Source organism: Panthera uncia, chromosome E1, assembly GCF_023721935.1.
Source record: "Panthera uncia isolate 11264 chromosome E1, Puncia_PCG_1.0, whole genome shotgun sequence".
Taxonomy (NCBI): domain Eukaryota; kingdom Metazoa; phylum Chordata; class Mammalia; order Carnivora; family Felidae; genus Panthera; species Panthera uncia.
The window spans coordinates 47,307,520-47,322,140 of record NC_064814.1 but is presented as its reverse complement, the minus strand read 5'-3'; the positions used below and the strand labels follow the sequence as shown (position 1 = coordinate 47,322,140).

The window sequence follows — 14,621 nt, the reverse complement described above, 5'->3', positions numbered from 1 at the left end:
CGGTGAAGCAAGAGTTGGAGTAGAGGGGGCTGCTTGTCCTCCAGGGCTGGGTGACCTGTGGGGCCGACCAGGTCAGGATCATTGCCTACTCAATCCCCAAGAAAGGTAGAGACGGAGATACTCCTTGAAAGGATACTATTAGGATCCCCAAACGAAGCGAAACAGAACAGAAAATACCATCAAAGCCAACATTATGAGGGGCGCCTGGGTGGCTCAGTCGGTTAAGCAGCCGACTTCGGCTCAGGTCATGATCTCGCGGTCCGTGAGTTCGAGCCCCGCGTCGGGCTCTGTGCTGACAGCTCAGAGCCTGGAGCCTGTTTCAGATTCTGTGTCTCCCTCTCTCTGACCCTCCCCTGTTCATGCTCTGTCTCTCCCTGTCTCAAAAATAAATAAATAAAACGTTAAAAAAAATTAAAAAAAAAGCCAACATTATGACAACGCTGTCACTCTGATGGACTTAGACTTATTTTACAATTTAGGCTTATTTTTACTTTGATTTGACGTGGAGAGTCACCATACTTTCAGTGCATTGGCCCTCAAGTCCTTTCTAAAAGCAGAAAGAAAAAGTCCAGAGAGTAATGTAGGGATACAGCAAATACCACTCGAAATCGGAAGTGTCCTACTATCTTTTTTTTTTTTTTTTTTGATATTTATTTATTTTTGAGACAATGCAAGAGACAGAGTGCAAGCAGCAGAGGGGCAGACACAGGGAGACACAGAATCTGAACTGGGTTCCAGGCTCCAGCCCAGAGCCTGACGCGGGGGTCAAACTCATGAACCATGAGATCATGACCTGAGCCGAAGTCGGACGCTTCACCGACTGAGCCACTCAGGCGCCCCTATCTTTTTTTTTTTAAGTTTTTATTTATTTATTTTGAGACAGAGAGAGAGAGCGTGCACCACCCCCCCCAAGACACACATGAGTGGGGGCGGGGCAGAGAGAGAAAGGGAGAGAATCCCAAGCAGGCTCCACACTGTCAGTGAAGAGTCTGATGGCGGGGCTTGAACTCACAAACTGTGAGATCGTGACCGAAGTTGAAATCAAGAGTTGGGCTCTCTACTGACTGAGCCACCCAGGCCCCCCCTACCTTTTTTTTGAAGAAAGAAATCAGTGTTCCAGGTGTTCAGCTCTTCTATTTTCTTGTCCCCAGAGGCAGGATGTCGCAATTCTGCCCGTGGGGGGATGCACTGGGGCCGTGCCTGGAGACGTTTTTGGTTGTCGCAACTGGGGAGAGCTACCAGCACCCGGTGGGTGAAGGCCAGGGGTGCGATTTGAACACCCTAGGGTGCAGGGACGGCCTCGCCACAGAAAGTGATCCTGCCCCAAGTGTCCACAGTGGAGGGCAGGAGACCCCGCCACAGATGTGGCAAATAGTGTGAATGTGTTAGCATGTTGCATGCCAGTCTTTTTTTTAAAACACACGCACAGAAAGAACATTTAGTACCATGTGGTTTGTGTTATTTTCTAAACGTGTATATATGCTGTGGGAAATCTACAGCTCTCTTTATTCATTTGACTTTTTTTTTTTTTTTTTGAAATTTGTTTAAGGGATCTCTCCACCCAACGTGGGGCTCAAACTCAATGACCCCCAGATCAAGAGTCGATGCTCCCACTGACTGAGCCAGCCAGGTGCCCCTCATCTGACATGCTTTTCTTTAATGTTTATTTTTGAGGGAAAGAGAGAGAAAGACAGGGTGTGAGCAGGGGTGAGCAGAGAGAGAGGGAGGCACAGAATGCGAAGCAGGCTCCAGGCTCTGAGCTGTGAGCACAGAGTCCCATGCGGGGCTTGAACTCACGAACAGCGAAATCAGGACCTGAGCTGAAGTTGGACGCTTCACCGGCTGAGCCCCCCAGGCACCCCAGCACATGTTTTGAAGAATATCACAAGTCAGGGTGCCTGGGGGGCTCAGTCGGTGAAGCGTCCAGCCCTCGATCTCAGCTCAGCTCTTGATCTCAGGGTGGTGAGTTCAAGCCCTGCGTTGGGGTCCATGCTGGGTGTGAAGCCTACTTAAAAAAATATATATGTCACAAGTTGACACAAACGGCTAGTTTGTTTAAATTCTGTAGTTTCGCTCCGTTAGGAATGGGCCACCTTCCATTTATCCTTCTTCCACAGGTGGACAGCTAAGTGGTCATGCTTTTCATGACAGGCGTGCCAGATGGAAACATCTTTGCACATGCGCTTTGCACACTCATGGGCGTATCTCTGGGACAGGTGCTCGGGAGTGAGATCGCAGGCAGTAGGAACACAGCTTTCAGTTCACAACTTCCTCAGCGCTCAAGACTATCTGTCGTCAGGTTTGGCGAGAGGAGGCTCATTAATGTTGCTTCAGTTTGCATTTACCTGATTGCCAGCCCCTCGGCTTTGCTCCAAAGCCCTCTGCACGGTCCCAGTCACAGCACCTGGTGACCCAGACATTGGTCCTGGCGGGGTCACTCCCCCTGCAGGGTGCTGGCTGCTCATCCTCTCTCAGAGCCACCGATTTCCGGGCACGGTGTCCCCACACTCTGCTCTGCTGCTGCAAGCCCGGCCACCCTTTGACAGGGCACCACACGGCTGATTGGCTTTCGCCTTTTATCTTCTGTTTTATGATTACACAGTAGTAACCTTCGCTGGACTTGCCTGTGCCCGCGCCTCCCGGCGTGTTCCCGGAGGGTAACTTTGTTTCCGAGTTCCGGAGGCTTGTCACTCCTTGTCCCGCAGGTGGGGGCCGGCGGGGACTGGGCAGGTCTCCTGCTGACGCTGGCTGTGTCCCTGCAGGCAGACCTCTGCGTTATGACCCGGCTGCTGGGCTACGTGGACCCCTCGGATCCCTGCTTTGTGGCTGCCATTCTCACCATCACTTTCAACCCGCTCTTCTGGAATGTGGTAAGTACCCTGCACCCATATTATCAGGGCCAGCTGCACGGACGGACAGATGGATGGCTCTTCCCTCCCCACGTCTGTCTCTGCCAGCGTGGAATCGTCCTTTCTGTTTCCCCATCAGTCTCAGAGCCCGGGTAGGGGATGCAGACCAGGGAAGCCCTCATTTTGGGGATCCCACAGCATCCTGACAGCGACAGCCCTGGGCTGCTGTGGGCTGGGCCAGTGGGGCTGTCCTGTGATGCGGCTGCCCAGCTGTGCCCGATGATCTCAGCCTTCTCCTCGGTGAAGTAGAGGGCCTCGGCTTGGGGGCTGCCTTCCTCCTCTGCCATGCTTCGCAGGGAAGCCGCTTTCTTGGGAATCCTCGCCCCCTCGGATGTGCTCCAGAAACATGATTATTTGTCCTGAATGAGGCTTCCTGCAAAAGGGTTCGCACATCGCTGGACTTTGTGTGCTGGGTGGCAGTGAAAACAGGAGACAGAGCAGCACCCAGTTCTTCTGTGGGCCCAGGGGATGCCCAGGGGACGCTTGGAGCACGGAGAGCCGGGTGGGACCAGGCTGTGTGGGAAGGGGGCCCCGAACCCTCTGAGGAAGGTGTGGGAATGCAGGACCGTCTCTCCTGCTGTAGTTTTTCTCTGAGATGCCTCCTCCCCTGCCAGGATGTGGGGGAAGCTCGTGGGGTTTCTGGAAGCATGGAAAGGGGCGTCAGCGGTGCCCCCTGAGGCTCCTGCCCTGTGCCTGATCTCGGGTTTGCTGATGCAGAGCCACGGACATCGTGTGATCACCCTTGAGGGTAGCCTGAAGAATAAGGCCAAGCTCAGCGTTAGCAACACGCTGTTCCAGACTGTTTTCATTTCAGGTGACCACTTGGTCCCAGGGGCAGAACAGGACATGTTTTTCATCTGGTTTATGAGTTAGGTCTTTTCTCTATCTGGGGAGGTCGGAGGTGGGTGGGAGCGGGGGGTGGGGTGGGGGCGGGGCTGCTCATCTCAAGGAGGCCGCATTCGGAATGTTCTGTCCCTTCTCTGGCAGCCCTGAACACGCTGGGCCCACCCTGAGGTGGTTGGTGGCGGCCCCCGGCTGAAGGCGACCTGAGGGGCGGGATGAGCTCTGAGGGCTTGCTTTGCCTAAAACCATTCCTCGGGCCTTCGGGGACCCCCGCCACACCCCACATGGGACCGCCTCCCTGTTCATTTCTGCTCTCCGTTCCTTCTCTGCCACTCACCGTCCCCACCCCCCAGCTTTCCTCCGGCAGCACAAGACAATGAAGGGTAAAAAGGGTATGTGGCAGGCTGAAAAATGGCCCCCGAAAGATGTCCACACCGCAATCTTTGGAACCTGTAAAGGTTTACCTTGGATGGCAGAAAAGGGGAGCTCTGCAGGTGTTAAGGATGTCTGGATGGGGAGATTGCCGTGGATTGTCGGGGTGGCCTGAAATGTAGTCACATGTGTCCTTATAAGGGTGGGGGGCAGAGGGAGATGTGAACACACTGGCTTTGGAGACTGAGGTGATACGGCCACCAGCCAAGGAAGGCGGGGCCACTGGTGGGGAAGGCGGGGCCACCAGAAGCTGGCACAGGCCAGGACTGGATTCTCACCTAGAGCCTCTGGGAGAGTGGGGCCCTGCTGGCTCCTTAATTTGGCCTAGAGATACAGATTTTGGACTTGTGGCCCACGGAGCTGTGAGAACGTGAATTCCTATTGTTCTAAAGCACCTGGTTTGTGGTGATTGGTTACAGCAGCCGCAGGAAACTGGTGCAGGATATGAGACAGGTTGTTGGTCCCTGCGAGAAGAACCTGCAGTCGGCTAGGAGTGTGCGGTGCTCTCCCCTGTTCACCGTCCTCCCCCGGAAGGCCTGGCTTTGACCACCAGTCCCACTGGCCTCCCCGTGCTGGGGGCTCGGCTCGCCGGCCTGCTGGGTGCGCAGTGGGTCCCCGGGACACTTTTTCATGCACAAGCCCCTTCCATTATTTCCCGCTGGGCCTTCCAACAGTGTGGTTTTGCAAGTTCATTTTGAAGTCACTTGGTGGCCCACAGCCAGGTTGAGGTGCTTGAGATTTGCGAGGCAGGCAGCCCGTGTCTGTGCGCTCGTCATAAGGCTTGTTTCTTTTGTCGTAGCGTTTGATTTGCCTTGTTTCTGCAGAAGTTGTACGCTGGCACAGTGTGTGGTCATTAGCGGGAGGGAGAGCTTTTCGGTCGGTTCAGAATGGGAGAAGTTATGGAAACATATTGTGGTTTAGCGGGCTGCCGCTGGCTGGGCAGTGGGAACGGGACCGGGAGGCTGGAAGAACTGGTCTGAGTGGGACCCCAGCTCTGTGACACCCTGGGGACGAGAATCCCAGCAGTAAGGGAGGTCGCACCTGTGAAAGCCTTTGATGAGCATTGATTCAGTCCTCCCTCCCCGTGCTTGGCCATTGTGCTGAGTGCGGTTCACGCAGGATTTCAGCTGATTGTCACAGCAAAGGCTGTTATTATCCCCTTGGGAAACCAGCCTCCAAGAGGTCCACTCATCTCTTACTTACTGATGGCCCACTGCATGCCAGGCGCGGGCGGCACACTGCCCCGGTTCTAAAGGAACTGACGTTCCAGGAGGCAGACACCGTGTGGGTAAAAACACACACTGCATACAGCAGGATGGGGCTGGGGGGGGGGGGGGCGATGAGGCAGGGAAAGGGGGAAGCTGGTCAGGGCAGGGGTGACCTTTAAGCAGAAACCTGCCCTCATGTGGGAGGGAGCCCTCGGGTATCTGGAGAAGAGGAAGCAAGTGCAAAAGTCCTGGGTGGTTTCAAGGCTGGAATCCGACAGAGAGAGCGTGGAGGGCGGCAGGTCAGGGAGGGGGCTGGCCTAACAGAGCAGGCCTTGTAGGCCGTGGGCAGCATGTGCGATGGTTTCTGAGTGGGGAGCCGTGGAATGAATGGCCTGATCTGACTCCGGTTTTCTAGGCTGGCGTGGGCTGGTAAGCGCAGATGAGGGGTGAGGGTGGGCCGAGGGCGGGGCTGGAGGCTGTCACAGCGCTTGCGACCCAATGGTGGCCTGGACCAGGGTGGCACCAGCGGGAGTGGGAGAAGTGGTCAGAGTCTGGGCATGATTTGAGAGCAGGAAGAGTCAACGGGATTTACCCTGGTTTGGTGGGGAAGTGCAAGAGAGTTCTAGTTGGGACCTAAGAAATAGGTATTTGGTCTTCAATCTGGCTCACGGCTCCCCGAACCCTTGAAATTTCCTAGGTGCTGAGTGTCATCAAGGTGTCTTGTGTGATGTTAATGAGGTGACTTATTAATGACTTATTAATAAGGTGACTTATTAATGAGGTGACTTATTAATGACTTATTAATGAGGTGACCCCCCCCCCCCACACCATCCTAAGGACTGGGGAAGGGTGCAACCTTGCCAGAGGAACCAACCACCTGACCTCCGGGGAGGGGGGAGGAGCTGGAGGTCAGTTCAGTAGCCAATGGCTACCAAATAATGTAATCAGTTGCCTCTGTAACGCAGCCTCCATTAGAACCCGAAACGATGGGTTCCAAGAGCTTCTGGGTTGGTGAGCATGAAGATGTGGAGAGAGTGGCATGAGAGAGCGTGGGCACTCTGCACCCCTTCCCCGTCCGCGCCCCCCCCCCCCCCATTCATCTTTTCCTCTGGGTGACAATTCGTACCCTTTAGTATCCTTTGTAGTAAACTGGCCATCAAGCAAATAAAATGGTTTCCTGAGGTCTGTGAGTTGGGCAGATAGTGTCAGACTTGCGTTGAATTGTAGGACCCCCCTCCCCCCCTCGCCCGCCAGCTAGCGTCAGAGAATTGGTTGGATGTGTGGGTACAGACTTGTAGAGGGCATGGCCACGTGGGACAACCTAGGGGCTGAGGGCCGTGGGGAAGAGACCTCTGTTCTGCCCGTGCCTGGGAGATTCTCGGTGGGGACGCAGGCCTTGAGGGTCTGGAATTCAGGGCAGTGGAATGGCTGGGGTTGGTGATGATGTCTGGAGTCACAGAGGGTGGCCGCCCAGGCCGAGCCTGGCCTTGGCTCCGGGCCTTCCGATTCTTCCATGGCCCACTGTCTGCCTCCCCGGGGCTGTAGCTCCTTGAAGAAGCTACGCCATTGGCTGGAGGGGCCTGCCCACTTGTCAGTGTCGCAGGTAGATGCGTAGGCACATCCTCCCCACCGGCACTGGCCCCGGGCCCATCTCTCTCTTCTTCCCGCCCCCTTCTCTCCCCGTAAAGGACTCTTTGTTGCTTCTGCCCTCTCCTTGTTGAAGCTTTGGGGAAACCAACACTATTGACCTTCACCGTTTCTTGAAACCCTGTGCCTCACACTGCTTTTCTGGCTCGCTTGGCTGTTCCTTGTGAACAGCTTTTCCTCTGCCTGTCATTCATTCATTCATTCATTCATTCCACAAACGTTCATAGCACACAACAAACTGTGTGCCAGGCACTGCGCGATCCTGCGGGACCCAGGGAATAAAGCTGCCCGGTCTCCATTGTTAGAGGTCACAAATAGGTTTGTAATTAAAATGGTGAAAAGGTCAGGTGCTGCAGAGGGACTAATTGGGGCTTTTCCCAATTAGTCATCTCGGGGCACCGGGACCTGTGGCTCCACCTGGGCATGTCCAGGCCCAAAAGAGAGCTTGCTGTTTGAACTCTGGCCAAGAACCTCCCTGTGTGCTCCCCTACCAGGGGCCCAGGGCAGAGATCCAGGGGTCGGCCTTCACTCCTCACTGTCGCCCACCCGCCAGGACCTGTCCTCAGCCGTCCACTTGCTCGCCCGGTCAGCACTGTGGCCTTCCAGCCAGGTTCCCCGGCACCCCCTGTGCCTTTCCAGCCTTCCACACCGCACACTCCCTCCTTTGTGAACGAACACAGGCCAGGGCCCAGGGCCAAACCACCCAGTGCCCCAGCTCTCAGTTGCTTAAAGGTGCCCCACACCTTGCAGCAGAAGGTGTGAGCCCGTTCCCCGGCCCCTGGAGCCCCTCTGCTGGGCATCCCGTTGTCTGCACACTCAGTCATCCTGGTCCCTTCCCTTCCCTGGTGATTCAGCCTCTTGCCGGGGGCTTCTTGCGTACCCCGTGCCACCTCTTCCAGGCAGTCGTCCCTGCTTCTCACAAACCCCCTCCCCAGCCCACCCTCCGGGTTAAGGTTGCCAACACTGGCACTGTTGACATTCTGGGCCATCCTCTTCTCTGTGGGATGTTTAACACTGTCGCCTGCCTCTACCCACTAGGTGTCCTGACAGCCTCAAATGTCTCCAGATGTTGCCAGGGGTCCCTGAGGGGCACGGTTGCCCTGGTTGGTCTGAGTGAGGCAGCCCTTTGTGTCCCCTGCATGTGTCCTGTGTTCCCTCTGGTGTCACTGCTTCCCCTGGGCCTTCCCCTTGGCCTGAGTGTTCCAAGAGAGCCGGAGCAGCCCCCGCCTTGCTCCCCTGTCCCCCCAACCCTGGCCTGTGCCCGGCACCGTGTGCCATGAGGAAGGGCAGAGTTTCTGCTTCACCTCTCCGTGTGTGCGCCCAGCGCTGCCTGCACAGACCTGCAGCCAGCGTTTACTGGGTTCTCAGCAGCTGGCCTCTTCCCCAGTTTTCTGCCCTGGCATCGGAGGAGGGGGCGTCTCCATCTGTGACATTTGCATCTGCGTACTGAGACTCTGCAAAGAAAGGGATCTGGGGTGGTGGGGGGAGTGAAACACAGTGGGCCCAGCTATTCACGGCATCTCAGTAGAGATAAGATAGACGAAGCCTTGCACCGTTCCAGCTCTGGGAACTCCCTCCAGAGTCAGAACGCAGCGAGCCAGTGGCAGGTGATGATGAGGTAGCCTTGAGCCCTCTCGCTGTTTACAAAAGAAAATGGTTTGCAGGCTTTGGTGTCTTAACTATTATCGAAGGCAGATTGCTTTGTCACGGAAGTCAAAGCTGATTGAGCCTATCAGCATGTTTGGACCCGTGCTAAACTCTCGCCCTTGGGAGAGCTACAGGGGCGTTACTATTGATCCGGCTGGGACGGCAGGTGGGAAGGGGGACCCCCGACCAGCCTGGCCCAGCTTTCTGCTCCTCTCGGAGTGCCTGCTGTCTCACACCCAAGCCTGCTTGCGGGCTTTCTCCTGCCTGAGACCCACCACCCATCCTTCCAGGGTCCACGTGCAGCGCCCCTCCCGCCCCCCCCCCCAGAGCCCCCCACGACCGGCTGTCCCACACTGCGTCCCAGCCTCAGACTTCTCTCTCTGAGGGTGGGATCTACAGCCTGTGTCTAGGGCAGCCGGCATCTGCAGGACGGCCAGCCTGCCTGTTGGCCAGTCCTCTCCTGGCTTTGGCCTTGAACTTTCTGCATCCCCAGAGCCTGTCAGTCCTGGGTTGGGCACCCTATCTGCAGAGGGTGAGTGTGGGAGGAGGCAGCTCTTCCTCTCCAGGAAGTAGGGGCACTGGCCATCTAGCCGGTGTGGCGGGGGGGGGGGGGGTCCCTCCGCAGAGGGATGTTTTGTTGGCTCAATACCTGAGCTGGCGGCCGGGGACTTTGGACGGAGCCAGAAAGGCAGGACGGTAGGTGGCGCTGTGGGCAAGGCGAGCGCAGAGCAGGGCAGGTGGGCCTGCCGCCTTCAGTGTGCCTTTGCCTTGCTCCCTCATTTTCTGGTTTCAGAGCCCCAGCCAGCAATCCGTTGGTTAATTTCAGGCGCCCCCGAAGACCCCCATCGGTGCCAGGGAGCTGACCCTGAAGACGCCGCTGGGCTGAAGCAAGGGCACCAGCCTGGCCCTTGGGAGGTAGTTCACACCCCACTCTGGGCCTTGGTTTCTCCATCTGTGAGGTGAGGACCCTCAGCTGAGGTCCTATCGAGCTCTGAGACACTGTGACCCACCCACTGTACCAAGTGCTGCCCTGGAATGTCCCTTTGCTGGGTCCAGGGGAAGCAGACGTCCCTGCCCGCTTGGAACCTGCTCTTGGGCCACTGAGGTGAGGGCGTTTATCGGCAGTGCGATCTAAAAGTCAGGGCTTGACTGATGATAAAGCTTGCCGGTAGAGACAGATCTGGAAGAGAGGAGACGAGAGAGGGGTTGTGAATCTCCCGGGCTTGTGAGCTGCATGGGGCCTGCTGAGGTATGGCTGGGCTTTCTAGACAAGTGGCAGGGGTGAAGGGTGGGGGCAAGAGTTGAGAAGACCCAAGAAAAGGGGGTGTGTATGGAGAGAAGGTGGACAGATGGGCCTGGGGCCCCGGAGGCAGGACCCTGAACACTGGCTTGCAACCCCGATTGTCTGCTACAGGCTGGCAGTGAGTGTGTGTGTGTGTGAGTGTGTAAGTGTGTGGCCGTGCACGTGAGAGTGTGTGAGTGTACATGAACGTGTGTGTGTGTGTGTGTGTGTGTGTGTGTGTGTGTGTGTGCATGTCATCCAGACAGGCTGGGGAATTGGGACAGGGCGTGAACCCAGACTGTCTGAGACCCTCGCCCCCACCTGGCTTTGAGAGCTGGCTCCCAGGGCATGGCCATGTACCCACTGGGCTCTGAGGCTGTGTTTCCGGATCTGAAAACATCTGCCTCTGCCAGGGTGCGTCTTGCCTTTGTGGGAATGCTGAGCTGGGCCTGCTGGTATAGCCCGTGGCACGGGAAGGGCCTTTCACTGCGCAGAGCTGGCTGGCTGGCTGGACGTGACTGAGACCTTGGCTCCTGGAGCCAAGAGAGCACAGAACTCTGGTTGGCCAGCCACTTGTCTCTTATGACTGGTGTCACCTGGGACACCATAGCCCTCCCCCAGCCCTGGCGCTCTCCCTGTCCCTGCCTGAGCTATGCTCAGAGCTGGATTCTGCAGAACTAATGGCATGTCCGGTCTTGGCTCCATGGCTGGGGAGGTCAGCTCCTTGTCACCAGGGACCCCTGCTTTGCCCCTCTAACATCTCAATGTCAGCTCAAGTGCAAGATGCCCCATGACGTGTGTGTGTGTGTGTGTGTGTGTGTGTGTGTGTGTTCTTTTCTGAGCCAGGGAGTAGATGGGTGTTTTTAGCTGGATGAAGTCCTGGCCACCCCCTGCAGCCCCATCCCTGTCCGAACGGAGAGCTGCACTCGTCGCTCTGTGGGGCTGCGGGCAGTGGCCTGGCGGGGGAGCGTCGTGACATTGGCCATGTCTAACTTTAGATTCTCTGTGTCTGAGCAACGTGGTGATGAAGTGCATATGGCGCCTCGAACTGGGTCAGCTCACAGTCTTTGCCGGGATCCCTTGGAGCGACATAGTTAAGAGCAGAAGTGGGAAAAGCAGAAGGAGGCTGTCTCCTACGTGAAGCCCGGGCGAAACACTGGTGGACCCAGCTTTCTGCAATGGCCTCATCTTTGCTCTCAGCTACCTGATATTCTGGAGATGCCATTTGAGTTTTCTTACAAATTCCGCGCCGGGTGGGGGTGGGGGTCCAAGCACTTTTTCCATTAATGATTTGTTTCTCGTTCTGGACTTTGTGGCTTTGTGAGGACATCAGGCACTGTTAGTACGTGTGGGATTGAAATGGGCACGTTGGAAAGGGCTCCTGGCTGAGTGGCTTGGGGAAGGGGACATCCTGGGATCCTTCCCTCATGGAGGGGTCCAGGGCAGAATTTTATTACCCTAGCCTTTCCCGGGTATCCTGTGCCAGCCTGCCCTGAGCCCTGAGCCCGAGCAGACAGGGCTGAGCATCCCCTCTGTGGCTCTCCCGCCCAGCTGCACTGCTCGCCCACATGCCCTGTGCATTCATGTTTCGCCTCCTCCCTCAGACTGAGTGCTCCTGGAAGTGGAGGGCGGCGTCTTGGAGCTCGAGACGGGGTCTAGCCCAGCGCTAGAAGGGGTGCATGGAAATGTGTCCTTCCTTCTTCGAGGGTGAGCTCTGAGTAGCCCGGGGAGTGGTGGGCCAGGCAAGGTCATGCCTTCCTTTCTCCATCTGTGAGGAGGGTGGCAGGTCCTGACCCCACTAATGCCCCCGTGAGTGCCCTGTCGGGAAGTAATGAGATGCAGCCATGAGCGGTTTAGCAGCCTGGGAGCTGGCCTGCCGGTGTTGTTGGCTTTGCCTCCTTCCCGGGTCTTCTTCTGAGGCCGAGATTCCATGGAAAATTCCCAGGGCTTGAGTTTTTTGTCTCGTTTTATTGCTAACTTGCTCTGTGACCAGAGCAAGTCACTTTGCTTCCCTAGACCTCAGTTGCCTCATCTTAGGTCTGGGGGAGCAGCCTTTGCCCGATTTCCTTGCCATCTGGCAGCAAGGCTGTCGGGGAGGGAATGGGTGCAAAAGGGTTTGGAGGCATGAAGTGTCCGGTGTCATATTTGGCTCGAAGGAGGGGCAGCCGTGGGGGCTGTCTGGTCGCAGGCACACCCAGAAGAGCTCTTGCATCAGTGGAAACTCCCAGGGCCTTTATCCTTCCAGCCACTTCCCCAAGCTTTAGGCCAAGTGCTTTCACTTGTTCCAGAATCTCCTGCCCAGAAAGTTTCCATGGCCTACAGATACCCCTTGGAGAGGGAGTTCTAGAGCTGGTGACCCCTTCCTTGTCCCCAGGAGTCAGGAATCAGCCAGGGAGAGACTTTGATTCAGAAGATGAGGGGGATGCACGTTGCTGGCCAGTGCTCTGGGGCCACGCCTCACCAAGCGGTACCCGCAGGCTCTCCTACGTTGTTGGGTGCCTCCGCCTTGCTGGGGAGTTCCGGTTCACCAAGTTGCCCGAGAGGCGGCCCCGCTCTTGCCACCTTTGTCTCCGATTCCTGCCCTCCTCCTTCCCTGTCTTGGCACAGGGAGACTCAAGAGGGCTAAGATGGGAGGTGGTCAGGCGCCGTGACCAACGTGGGGCTTGGGTTCCAAAGCCCCTGGGTGATGCCCCGTTGCATTTCAGGGAAGGCTCCCATGCATGTGTGCCTGCCGGACATGGGATAACAATTGTAGTTTGTTCAATGAGGGGACAGTATGGGCCTGGGGTGCTGGGCTCCTGAGGGCTCCTGAGGTTTTGGTGGTCCAGGGAGCCTGGACTGACTGGGAGACACCGAGGTGTGCACTGGGCAGGGGACAGAGATCATGAAGAGAGGCTGGAACCAAAGCTGAGCAGCTGGTCTGGAAGTCCTGGGTGGAGAGGAGTGGAGAATCCAGGCCAACTGTTGGAAAATGGGGAATTAGGAAGGGCCGGGGGGTGGGGGGCGGTGGGGAAGGCAAGGAGCAGAGGGTGGGAGGTGGAGCCTATGCAAATGTCCCAACGGTAGTTTCCGAAGTCAGGTGCCTCTTGTCCGGGGCTCTAACCCCGTACAAGGCTCTGCAGGTGTTTAGGTGGTCACCCCACCTGCTTACACATCTTTGGTACCTTTCACTCTGTCCCAATGCCCCTGCTTGCAAATGCCGCTTGGTGGGCCCGCTCGTGCCGGCTGGGTGTGCAGAGGCCTCTGCTCTCACCCTCCTGGCCACTGCGGCACGACATTTGAATTGATTCCCAACTGGCCGGGAAATGGCACACACAGCAAGCGTGAGGTTCTCCAGCCTTCCAGGGCTGTGCTCACAGGCAGAGGATCATGGAGTGAGGACCGTGAGGATGCCAGCCCTTCGGCTTCATGACTGGGGAGGGGGGGGGTGTTATCCTTCAGGGTCATCCTGTGGCTTAGATGGGAATACAGCTTGGTGGGCGGGTGACACTCCGGGCACGTAATAGGCATCAGTCCCTTTGCCTTGAGTCCCCATCTGTCCGCCCATACGGCAGGCAGAGCTGTCATGGGCATTACATGATTAAGAGGCATGAAGGGGATTTGTAAGCAATAAAGCAAAGTACGAGCAGAAGGAGTTAGGTGATTTATAATAAACATACATTTGGTCTTCATTCCTGTTCCTGGCACAGGCTTCCTAAAGCCTTTGAATTTCCTAAGCGATGAGAGCCGCAAAAAAAAAGTCTCTGCTATGTTAATGAGGTATCTTATGGGAAGTCCCTGGGTCACCTAAGGCTGGGTACCAGTGGAGCCAACCCTGCGTAGACAGTTGGAACTTCCAGTCCCATCCCCGACCTCCCAGGAGGGGAGAGAGGCTGGAGATTGAGTTCAATTCCAGTGGACCATGCTTTGATCTCTCATGCCTGTGTAATGCAGCCTCCATAAAGACCCAAAAGGGTCTGGAGAGCTTCCCCAGGTTGGTGGACATGTGGAGTTTAGGGGAGAGTGGCGGGCTTGGGGAGCATAGACGTTCCACACCCTTGGGGTGGGTGGTTCAATCAATTAAACCTCCAACTCTTGATTTTGGCTCAGTTCACGATCTCACGGTTCATGGCATCGAGCCCTGGGTTGGGCTCCGCCCTGGCATGGAGCCTGCTTGGGATTCTCTCTCTCGCTCTCTCTCTCTGCCCACCGCCCCCCCCTCCAATAAATAAATAAACGTTTAAAAAAAAGAATCTTCACACTCTTTCCCCACACCTCGCTCTCTGTATCTCTTCCCCCTGGCTGTTCCTGAGTTAACATCCTTCATAATAAACTGGTAACTGCGGAAGTGAATTTTTCTCTGTGAGCTGCCCTAGCAAATTAATCAAACTGGGGGAGGAGGAGGTGGTCACTGGACCCCCTAATTTATATGCATCGGTCAGAAGCATGGATGACCACCGGACTTGAACTCGGCATCAGTCGTCAGGGGCAGTCTCGTGGGATGCTTATCCGAGTTAATTGTTTGATGGTCGTGGGAAAAGCACACATATTGGAGGCTACTGTAACTTTTAGTTTTATTTGCTCATGAAGTTTTTTCTTTGATTATTTTATTTTTTATTTTTTATTTTTTTAACATTTTTTATTTATTTTTGAGACAGAGAGAGACAGAGCATG

At 56.2% G+C, this 14,621-nt stretch overlaps 1 protein-coding gene across 2 annotated transcripts in view; it reads left to right on the top strand.

Moving 5' to 3' along the window:
• Nucleotides 1-14,621, top strand: part of PEMT (phosphatidylethanolamine N-methyltransferase) — an 84,304-nt gene that overhangs the window by 12,476 nt on the left and 57,207 nt on the right. For both annotated transcript variants that reach the window (XR_007459364.1, XM_049638010.1), the window contains exon 2: nt 2,763-2,870. Coding sequence is in view for 1 of the 2 variants with exons in the window: in XM_049638010.1 (XP_049493967.1) it covers nt 2,763-2,870 (108 nt within the window). In the remaining variant the exon portion in view is untranslated. The remainder of the gene's footprint in view (nt 1-2,762; nt 2,871-14,621) is intronic.